Source organism: Rhinoraja longicauda, chromosome 2, assembly GCF_053455715.1.
Source record: "Rhinoraja longicauda isolate Sanriku21f chromosome 2, sRhiLon1.1, whole genome shotgun sequence".
In the NCBI taxonomy this organism is placed as follows: Eukaryota; Metazoa; Chordata; class Chondrichthyes; order Rajiformes; family Arhynchobatidae; genus Rhinoraja; species Rhinoraja longicauda.
In genome coordinates, this window is record NC_135954.1 from 38,077,033 (window position 1) to 38,089,195 (window position 12,163).

General features: G+C 38.6%; 1 protein-coding gene across 1 annotated transcript in view; it reads right to left on the minus strand.

The window, feature by feature from the left end:
- Positions 1 to 1,358: 1,358 nt before the first annotated feature.
- Positions 1,359 to 12,163, minus strand: part of cmtm6 (CKLF-like MARVEL transmembrane domain containing 6) — a 66,029-nt gene continuing 55,224 nt past the window's right edge. The window contains exons 4-5 of the mRNA XM_078417692.1: positions 7,111 to 7,209; positions 1,359 to 5,792 (exon numbers count right to left, since the gene is read on the minus strand). Coding sequence (XP_078273818.1) covers positions 5,619 to 5,792; positions 7,111 to 7,209 — 273 coding nt within the window. The 3' untranslated portion in view covers positions 1,359 to 5,618. The remainder of the gene's footprint in view (positions 5,793 to 7,110; positions 7,210 to 12,163) is intronic.

The window sequence follows — 12,163 nt, forward strand, 5'->3', positions numbered from 1 at the left end:
TATTCCTCAAGAACCTTATTTACTCCCTGCCGCTTATATTTATTGTATATCTCCCTCTTTTTCCGAACCAAGTGTCCAATTTCCCTGGAAAACCACGGCTCTTTCAACTTATTATTCTTTCCTTTCCACCGAACAGGGACATAAAGACTCTGTACTCTCAAAATTTCACCTTTAAATATCCTCCATTTCTCTATTATATCCTTTTCATAAAACAAAAAGTTCCATTTCACTCCTTTTAAATCCTTTCTCATCTCCTCAAAGTTAGCCTTTCTCCAATCCAAAATCTCAACCCTTGGTCCAGATTTGACCTTCTCCATAATTATATTGAAACTAATGGCATTGTGATCACTGGACCCAAAGTGCTCCTCAACACATACCTCCGTCACCTGACCCGTCTCATTTCCCAACAGGAGGTCCAACACTGCCCCTTCTCTGGTAGGTACCTCTACGTATTGCTGCAAAAAACTATCCTGCACACATTTTACAAACTCCAAACCATCCAGCCCTTTTACAGAATGTGATTCCCAGTCTATGTGTGGAAAATTGAAATCACCCACAATCACTACTCTGTGCTTACTACTAATATCTGCTATCTCCTTACATATTTGCTCTTCCAATTCTCGTTCCCCGTTTGGCGGTCTATAATACACCCCAATAAGTGTTGCTAAGCCTTTCTCATTTCTGAGTTCCACCCAAACAGCCTCCCTAGTCGAGCCTTCAAATCTATCCTGCCAGAGCACTGCTGTGATATCTTCCCTGACAAGCAATGCAACACCTCCACCTTAGACAGGCCACATGTTTTTGGGGAGGGGAGCACTGGAAGCCATGGGGTAAGCTGAAATATATAAAATGATGAGAGGCATGGATATGATCGACAGTCAGAGTCTTTATCTCAGAGTGGAAATGTCAAATAGTAGAGGGCATAATTGGAGGGATACAAACCACATGCAGGAAGATGGGATTATCTTAGTTTGGCATCATGGTGGTACAGACACGATGGGCTGAATGGCCTAATTGCCGTTTCACAATTTAGGATCTCTGCCTGTCAAGTCTACTGGGCTTTTATTGCCTTCAGATACAACTGGAGTCTGGTTGGCTGCTGGCCACACATAATCTCTATCAAGGCTGGTCTTTTTCACTTTGCAGTCTACAGATTCCTGAGGAGTGGCATTTCCTGCTTGGGGAAGCAAGTGACTATTCTGTTGCTCTTACCAACACAGAAGCAAACTGGTATCAGCTATATTTCCTGGATGAATTTCTGTACTGATTTCAGAGATGGATTAAAAATGATGGGCTATCTGATTTACCCCACCTCCCTTGTTTCCCAGTGACCTGACAAAAAGCGCACAGAAGTCACACAATTTTAAGGAGTTTTATTCATTTGAATTAGAGGTACAAAGAAACATGAGCATGTGTAAAAAAAATTATACATAATCATAGTTGAAGCACAACCTTATTAAAATATCCCAAATATGTATTATTGGAATTTATATGGACCCAATAAATCTTTGCATCTGCATAGCAATGTGCCTACTACATTTTACAATACACATGTATGCCCATAGACTGAATGTGTCACCATTGCAAACTTATTTCCTGATAACAAGCAGAAGTAGTGTGATTTTAAGGAATTGGTATCAATAAAATTGCTTAAGTACAAAGTGAGCAAATAAAAATATTGACATCTAAAATCATTTCCCCAACACAATTAAAAAAAGATTATGAATGTACAATTATAAACTTAAGGATAACTCATGAGAATCCAGCAAACCTTTGATCCATCAATAGATGTACATTATTGGTAATGAGAGCCATGTAAATCTTAGAATCTTCATGGAACCAAAATGGTTCACTACTCTAAATCTTTTCCATTGCAATATTATTCAATCTTGTTTGATATACAAGCAACTATTTTTTGTTAAAAACAATTAGCACATGTAGTATTTTCTAATAGCAAATGATTTAGTCAATTATCATTTCAACAGCAATTCTTCATATTCAATCCAAAAATCAAATTAACTCAATCCAGGACCAATTATCCAGATGTGGATTTAAATATCATTGCCATTTAGTTCTAAAGCTACTGATGATATAAATTCATCAAAATCTAAAATGAATTAATATTAGACATAGCTTCCAATCATTCTCCATCAATATCAAAATCTTTATTTGCTGATTTACCTGTTGCCCAACCAAAGCTATGTACCAATTCTGAATTTAATCTTAAAGTTGGAAGAAACTGCGATTCACAATAAAACTAGCTATGCAATAGTGCAATTAAGTCACAGCATAACCTTGACAGCCTACATGAAATAACTACACATTTCCCACCTGCAACATAGCAGCATTATAATCCATTGATATTCACCATGAAGCCAAAGACTAGTTGCTCTTCCTGCTAATGACACTTTAAAAAAAAAAAGACAGTTTCTCTCCTGCTCCTTGGACTCCAATTTAGGCTGAAGCTGACCGAGACCTCAAACTAGAGACAATCTACACAGGGCCACACATCATCTCACCACAATAGCAGAGTCAGATTCCTTCCTCGGATCCCACAAAATATTTTTTTATGACTGAACAGCGATACATGATTGTGATTTGATAGACGACAGCACTGACCCTCACTCACAGAAACAATATGCCCCTTCAACAACCAAGAATTTAATATGAAAAAAAGACACATTCCTGGAAATCGTGGATAGGTGATGTTTTGGGTTGGAACCCTGATTCACAATGATGGTGGGGGTGGGGGGCAGAATAGCTGGAAGAGTGCCAAATATGAATTTAATATGCATCAATTTGTAAAAGGGAAGGAGACATTAAAGTTCCTATTTTTGAATGTGTAGTCAGATTCACAACAAAGGGGAAGATCCAAAACCTACTAATTACAACAACATTAAACTGTAATTAATAAATCAATATGGTCAATATCGGTGTCATAAGATTAGTCATAAAGACATGACACAAAACTTATTTTTACCAATAGTGAAAATGTAGCCATTTAGTCTGTGCCGGCATTTGGAGAAGAAAACCAACCCTTGCATCACATCTCTCACACCAACCCCCTTTTGATTGTTTTTGCCATTGTTGTACACCAAGGGATAATTTACAGAGGTTACTTGATCGTGCAATGTAAAAGGAAACTGAAGCAACCAGAGGAAACCCACATTGTCACAAAATGCACAAATTCTGCACAGACAACACCTGATGTTAAGGTTAAGCTTGGGTCTCTGGAATTGAGGCAACAGCACTAACTGCTACACCACAATGCTGCAAATTAATCCTCATGAATTTTGGAACATGCACATTTGTTACAAGTTATATTTTTGCTAGTTAAAGACAAAGCCCCTAAAGCCCCTCACTAGAAGTTTGCTTTCACCATATGCATGAAAATTCTAACAAAACATTGTTAATCATATTGAATATTCAATAGTGTTTCTTCAGATTGCTTTGAGACATGTAACAGCAAAATGTATGTACACGCGTATACAATGTATAAAGCCACAGCAGAATCTGCTATGCCAGATTTATAATATTTTAAATCCAATGACATTCAATAAAAAAATACCATGTTTACCCTATCTCAGTTTAAAGCATCGCTCCATAACAAAAAGCATTGCTCAATAACAAGTGGACAGACAAGTCGGAGGCAACCACATTTTGTTTCTTTATATTTAACCCAGGACAGCTGTTCATTTCAACAACGGGAGAATGGGGGCGGGGGGGGATTATATTTAAAATAATTGGTAGTTTTTCTATTACACTGCAGGTCTGAGAAAATTACACAACAATAGATTTTTATGGTGGAGGTTTACCTACAGAAAAGAACAGCATTTATTTTTGTAAAATATCAGAAAAAAATGCCAATGTATTCAATTCCTTTTGGAATGCTGAAAGTAGGTTACTCCATGGAAAAACAAATTTTGGTCGATGTAGAATAATTAGAAACAGGAACACCTATATTTGTGAACAGGATATTTTGCCGAGGGCAAATCTACAAGGTCGGTTTTCAAAGCAACAATTTATTAGATTTTAAAATACATGGTAAATATGTAATCCTTACATCAGTCAGATTATAAACTTATTTATCTGTAAATAATCAAATTCTGAAGTCTCTTTGTTAACACACATCACTAAAAGAGCTGCTCATTTCATTGCATTTCTGCTTTTACACATCACACTTTCTAATCAAGTCTTATGCAGCGTTGATTTATTGACACATGTGGACTTGTTGCTTTTGAACATATTTTAAAGCATACTTGGTATCCATGATTTTTATGACGTTCCACTGATTTTACTAACTACATTCCCTATATGGGCCAGTAGCAGGTTACTTCTTCACCCACAAGCTCTCAGTAACATACGAGTAAATATATTAGTTAAAAAAGTTATACATTAACTATGGAGTATTGTTATGTTGGCTGGTCTATCTCAATTCCATGTAGATCAGCCCATGAGGACATCACAAGAACTATATTCATACACCACTGACTAGGTCAAATATTCTGCAATATGTTTCATTGTGGTAGTTCTTGAATAAAGACAACTTCCTACTATTGCCTCAGGTTACCTCATAAAAATTAGTGTCTAACTGCCACTTAAAGAATTTCCATGTAGCTTTTGCTGCAGAAAATTTGAATGCACAACAGCATTACACCCAGTAAATGATGGAATTTTAAAGTTATATGCCAAACCAGGCTGGCTGATGTGTTCAATAAAATTATGCTAACAAAACTAATTCAGATACAGGGTCAGCCCTAAATGATACCTCAATTCTCTAATTAGGTAATCAGAAACTAAAGGTTTGACCATTAGATTAATTGTGATACTTTAGTAGGATAACAAAGTTCCTGTGTATGTTTTGCAGAGGGTAAAATATATTGAAATATTAAAGTTTATTTTACCATACAATTAATATCTTGCTGAATGCCAACTAATCAATTCAGCCATTAACCAGGACAGCCATATGCTTAAGTTCAAAAACTTTGGTTCTTCATATGGCTGCAATGCTCTACGACTCTTACAAGTTATCAGATGCTCTTTCATACACTTCAGCTGAATAATAAGCACTGTCTATTTCTGATCTACAAGACGATAATTAAATATTATTGCTTCCAGCAAACTAAATAATTTGGGGAAGAATACAGTGAAAATTAATATACTCACTCTGTCATTTTCTTTTAAAGATTGTTAAAAACAAATTGGATTGTATATTTTATATAATGTTTGATTTGAAAAAGCACAAATATATGATTCAGGAAGTAACTTAAATTTGAGCTTCCCAAAAAAGTAAACATGCTTTATAATAGGAAGAAGCTTCAGTCCAAGGGGCCATCAACACATGTTACCACAGATAAAGATCATTAATCTTATCCCATCTGCATACAGTGCAGTCTATTAAAAATATACATAAAGGAAACACGGGTAAATGAGAGAAAGGACTTTGTATCATGTCAAGGAGTCCCCCACGGTAAAATAAACACTTGCCAGGAAGGCCAAAGAGAATAAGAAATCTCTGAACAGTTTGTTGCTACTCTGTTGGGTCAAGTCTGAGTATTCAAAATACAAATGTACACAAAATAGGTAAAGTTGTAAAAAAAAATGTTTGCCTTTGTGGCTCAGACAGGTACAGCTCCAGACTCATTCAGTGGTTCTGTCTCTCCTTTCACAGTTTTGGGGTCTCTTGGGGTCTCAGCTTGGATTGTTTCTTTTTTGCTCATGGGCCATTCCTTGTCTTTCAAACACAGCACAATATCCACCACGAAGGCAAAAGTAGCCAGGAATCCAAATGCCTAGAAAAGTAAAAACAAACAAAATGGGAATCTCACCTCAAACTTCTTTCTGCCAATCCAGAAACGAGGCAACTTGAAATATAATAAGCTACATGTGGTGAAATAAACGGTGCAAGCAACTTGATCTAATTGTTCAGAGGCAGGCTGAGCACCAATCACAGTCTATCCTTGGCCTTTTGGGATTGAAGGGCCTGACCGAATAAAAGAACCTAGACCAGGTCAACTCCGGAAAATGATCCTCACAGTGAGGCTCATTTATCTCTTTCTTGAATTTAATTCAACAGATAGTAGTTTGGGGAATCAGAGTCTGCTGATATTCCCAACTAGATTGATATTTAAAAGTAAATCGACTTTCACTGACTAGATATTCATTCCAACATGCATCAAGAAACACTTAATTGGCTTTAATGTCCCTTTGGTACAGTAGGAAACAGCACAGCCAATTTGCACTTAGCAAATTCTCTTTAATAAAAATTTAATAATAAGTGACTAATTTGATTTTTTGATGCTGATTAAGGAATAAGTATCAGCAGGGAAACAAAGCATAACATTCATTTTTCAAAAGAGTGCTGTGTTTACATCCATTTAAGATGGCAGGCAGTGCTATATTTTAATGGCTACAGCGGTGCCTAGATTTTTGAGCTCAAGAATCTGGAGTGGGTCTTGGACCAACAACCTCCTGAGAGACACATTTGCGAACTGAACTAATGTCACCGTCGCTCAGTCAGCCTGGACCTACCTGATCTCCCGGTTACTAAACACTTTAATTTCTCTTTCCATTCCCACACTGATCTTTCTGTCCTAGGCCTCCTCCATTGTCAGAGTGAGGCTAATCGCAAATTGGAGGAACAGCATCTCATATTTCGCTTGGGCAGCTTACAACCCAGTGGTATGAATATTCATTTCTCCAACTTCAAGTAACCCCTGCACTCCCTCTCCCTCCATCCTGCCCCCAACAAGTCACACCAGGTTCCCATTCTCACTTAGCAAACAGCTAATAAATGGCCTGTTTCCTTTATCATCGTCACTTTTTTGCATATCTTTCATTCAATAGTTCTATTTCTCTCTACATCACTGTCTATATCTCTCATTTCCTTTCCCCTAACTAGTCTGAAGAAGGGTCTCGATCCGAAACATCACCCATTTCTTCTCTCCAGAGATGCTGCCTGTCCCACTGAGTTACTCCAGCATTTTGTGTCTATCTAATGTGGAGACTAATCAGTTGAGGGCCACCGATTCTCATGGGTTTGTTTCCCAATTAGCATTCATTGGTGTTAATGACAACACAAGGAGAAGTGAAAATAATGGCAAAACTTACAACAGCAGCTTTCTCGACATGAGATCCCCCATTCTTGGCTGCAAATACCACACAGGCAATCAAGAAAAATGATGCTATCACACAAGTGTAACAAAAGTCCTGTGAAGAAAAAAAAATGACATCACGTGAATTTCAAGTGTCTTAATCAACGAGCGTTCTATCAAGAAGGGACAGTGAAAAAGCATTAGAATTAGACAAGACGGTAAATCAAAGCTTATGCATTATAAACCTCTTCCCTCTCACTACTGTCCTGCTCACCATCAGTTCTATTTGGGCTATTTAAATGTGTCAGCATTATTCCTAGCTGGAGTGAAAGTGATTCAGTCACTCAACTTGAGATGCACCAAGATTGAGTTTACGCATATCATTTATATGCAACTACCTTCTTACTGTAAAAACGTATTGTATTTTCTAGAGAATATGCCTTAGTGCCCATCATCTCTGTAAATAAATTGATTGCTGCAAGTCCAATCATACAACTCTTTGGACGATACAATACTGACAGAGACTTTAATCTCATTACAATATTTGGTAGATTATTAGAAATATTTTAATAGTTTTTTCTTAACCTCTTCTACATCTAATCCTGCAATGTCCACTTTATTTACCTGGTGCTGGTTTTCAAGAAAAATCTTTAGCTACAGGTTAGTTCTGCTATAATGAGATTGTTACATTCCTGAGAAAGCATGCATTATAGAAAAATCTAATTGTATTAGAACAGGCTATAGTTACCTTCAAAACACAGATGTAAACAGGTTTTCCTGGTCTTGACCATGTTATAACCAATGCAACATGTTAAATGCATGTAGTATCCCAAATCCAACCTCATTATAGCCAATTTCTTTTATCTGTTATAGCAGAACTACCTGTATTGTAACAATTCTTTCAATCGTGTTTCTTAACAATTACGCTTACTATTATAAATTGAAGGAACTATGAGAACTATGAGAAAACATATGTGAATCATTTTATGCTATTCTGTAAAACTTTGAAACAGAATATTCAGGTTTTATAAGTTTCCAAAATTTTCCACCCACTTATAACAAACCATTTTTTGGCTCAGAGATTACTGATGCTAACACATTTTCCTTTTTGGTTCCCTAAAAGAGCCACACCCAGCCTCCTTCTATTCCTTACCAACATTTTGACTCTCAACTAAAATCATCAGAAAATACTCGGATAGTTTTCACATGCATATCAATACAATTCTACCTCCATCATCCATACCAAGCCAGAATGGCACAGTTTCCACATTATCAGACTGTATATTTAACATCATGTAATGAAGGAAGAGAAATTTCCTTCAACTAAAGTCAGGATGACCACAGCTTCTGCCTTCTGTGCCACCAAGAATTCCATTCCTCTCCCTCATCCCCAACTTTGTGGTTCTGGACATAACAATTAGTTTCTATGTGTTCTCTTCATAGGTAGCACATCAAAGTTAAGTTGTGGAACAGCAACAAGGTTTTTGCAGAGAGTGGTGGGTGCCTGAAACTCGCTCCCAGGGGTGGTGGCGGAGGCAGGTACAATCGTGACATTTAAGAGTATTGGATAAGCACATGGATTATGCAGGCAATGGAGAGATATGGATATGTGCAGGCAGAAGAGATTTGTTTAACATTGGTATCATGTTCGGCGTGGAAATTATGGTCCGAAGGACGTGTTCCAGTGCTGTACTTTTCTATATTCTAGGATTTAAAGAGTTGAGAGGTCCCCTCCAGCTCCTTCTGGCTCTTTAGGAAATTGCAGCATTAAATAATCCCAAACAATGCAAGTCTAGCTGAGTATCTCACACAGTACTTGGGTAACTCAACAGGTCAGGTAGCAGATGTGGAGGGAATGGAAGGAGGATGTTTCAGATCAGGACCCTTCTTTAGATACTTCTCGAGTCAGATGATGGAACCTGAAACGACTATCGGATTTTATACTCGGATTTTCAGAAAGCCTTTAATAAAGTGCAACACATGAGGCTGCTAATTAAGATTAGCGGCCATGGTATTAGAGGGGAGATACTAGCATGGACATAAGATAGGCTGCATGGCAGAAGGCAAAGAGTGGAAATAAAGGTTTTTTTTCTGGTTGCCTGCTGGAGATCACTGGTGTTCCGCAGTGGTCCATACTGTGTCGTCTACTCTTCATGTTGTACATCAATGATTTGGATGATGGAATTCATGGCTTTGTAGCCAAGTTTGCAGATGATACAAAGATAGGTGGAGGGGCAGGTAATGTCGAGGAAGCAAGAAATTTGCAGAAAGACATGGTCAGGTTGGGAGAGTGGGCAAAGAAGTGGCAGATGGAATACAGCGTAGCAAAGTGTGCGGAAAGGTAACTTGCAGGTTGAATAAGGAAGGCAAATGGCATGTTTGCATTCATTTTGAGAGGACTAGAATATAAAAGCAGGGATGTAATGCTGAGGCTTGATAAGGCACTTGTCAGATCGCATTTGGAGTATTGTGAGCAGTTTTGGACCGCATATCCAAGGAAGGATGTGCTGGCATTGGAGAGGGTCCAGAGGAGGTTTACAAGATTGATGTGTTGGGAGGAACTGCAGATGCTGGTTTACACTGAAGACAGACACAGAAAGCTGGAGCAACTCAGTGGGTCAGGCAGCATCTCTGGAGAAAAGGAATAGGTGATGTTTCGGGCCGAGACCATTCTTCAGACTGAGAGTCATGGGAAAGGGGAACGTGAGATATAGACGGTACTTAGGAGAAATGAATGGAAGATATGCAAAAATCAATGATAATTAAGTAAATGTGCCGTCCACAATGGTCCACTGTTGGCTGTGGGATAGGTGATAATGGGTTATGCAGACAGTGGAACTCAACGGGATGACATTAAAATTGCACAACGGCTAGGGTTTGGGAAAGGTGAAGAGAGGGGATGCAAGGATTATTTAAAGTTAGGGAAATCAATATTCATACCTGGGTTGTAAGCTGCCCAAGAGAAATACGAGGTGCTGTTCCTCCCATTTATGTTTGGCCTCGCTGGCAATGGAGGAGGCCCAGGACAGAAAGGTCAGTATGGGAATGGGAGTTAAAATGTTTGGCAACTGGGAGATCACATGGACTGAGGGAAGGTGTTCAGCGAAATGATTGCCAAGTCCACGCTTTGCCTCGCCGATATATAGGAGTCCACACCTGGAACAGCAGGTACAGAAGATGAGGTTGGAGGAGGTGAAGTGAACCTCTGTCCAGGTGCCCCAAAAGCCCTTTCAGGTGAGACAGAGTCGAGAGTGGAGGTACAGGTGTTGCATCTCCTGCGGTTGCTGGGGAAGGTGCCTGGGGAGGGTGTGGTTTGGGTGGGAAGAGATGAGTTAACCAGGGAGTTGCGATGGGAATGATCTCTGCAAAAAACAAAAAGGGTGGAAGGTAGTGAAAATGTCGGAGGATTGCATGCTGTATGCGACCGCTGATGGGTAATAATGATCCTGGGGATCATTGGGTTAATGTACGATGAGTGTTTGATGGCTTTTGGACTGTGCTCAATGGAGTTTAGAAAGATATGCGAGGATCACATTGGCACTTACCAAATAATGAAAGGCCTGGATAGAGTAGATGTAGAGAGGATGTTTCCACTAGTGGGAGAGTCTAGAACCAGAGCAAACCTTGGAATAAAACGATTTACTTTAGAAAGGTGATGAGGAGGAATTTCTTTAGCCAGAGGGTAGTGAATCTGTCACAGAAGGCTGCGAGGGCCAAGTCCTTGGGTATTTTTAAAGCATAGATTGAATGGGTCTTGGTTAATAAAGGTGTCAAAGGTTACAGGGAGAAGGCAGGAGAATGGGATTGAGAGGGAAAGATCGATCAGCCATGCTTGAATGGCAGGGTAGACTTGGTGGGCTGAATGGCCTAATTCTGCTCCGATGACTAATGAACATTTCTAATTCAAGAAACTCAATATTTTAAGAGGCTATCCAAGAAATAGCTCAATGCAACTATCAGTTTGTCAGCTTGCATGGTTGGTTTAACTGAATATCCAAATTAGAAACCACCTTTGGAAGCAGACGATTTAATAATTTCCCATTTTTAAAAAAGCAGTTACTTTCTTACAGCTACTTTCACATCAAATTATGCTAAAAAGCTGAACCAATTATTTCTCACGTGTTTATCCTTATAAAGTAGTGTTTAATCATCAGTTAACATATTTATGTTGTTTACCAGATTCTCCTAATTCTCATACCCTTTAATTTTTTCAAATATTTAATTCATTCTCTCAAGTACATTTTACTTCAAAATACAGTTTTGGGAACCATATCACATCTAATATTCCATCTTAAAAAAAAAGCATCTATTCTCCTTTCATTCTTTTGGCAAGAAGAGAACAAAAAGACTAATTGACCAATGGATTTTTAAAATTTTCATTTTCCTTTGTTCTAAATAACTGAGATTTCTGGAGGCTTGCTTCTGAAATAATATGGGAGAAAACGACACGAGTTTCAATGTTCAGAGCAATCCGTCATGAAATGATTAACCATTCAGAACCACTCCATTTAATAAGTTCATTAAGCATTTTTACCAGGTGGGGGAGGGAAAGACTTGGAGTTCGATGGAAGCTTCAAACATGTTCAAAAGTGAAAAATCCTCAAAGTTTTACAAATTGCAAGCATTGCGATGCTGTCCTGTAAACCATTGCTACCATTACATTGTTGTGCTACTTTTGTAACTCTCTGGACACATGAACCTATGCTGCACTTCTTCAATAGCAATAATGTCCTTCCTCAAATTAGGAGACCAAAACTGCACACAATACTCCAGGTGTGGTCTCACCAGGGCCCTGTACAACTGCAGTAGGTCTTTGCTCCTAAGCTCAAATCCTCTTGCAATGAAGGCCAACATGCCATTAGCTTTCTTCACTGCCTGCTTGCTGCATGCTTACTTTCAGTGACTGATGTACAAGCACACCCAGGTCTCATTGCACCCCCCCCCCCCCTCAGAATCACTCAGAAAGAGGAAAAGGGCATCATGACAGTGGGAGGATAAAGATACGAGACACACGCCCCCAGGAAATTTTCATTTCAAAAATAGTAACTACAAAACATAGTTCCTCTTTG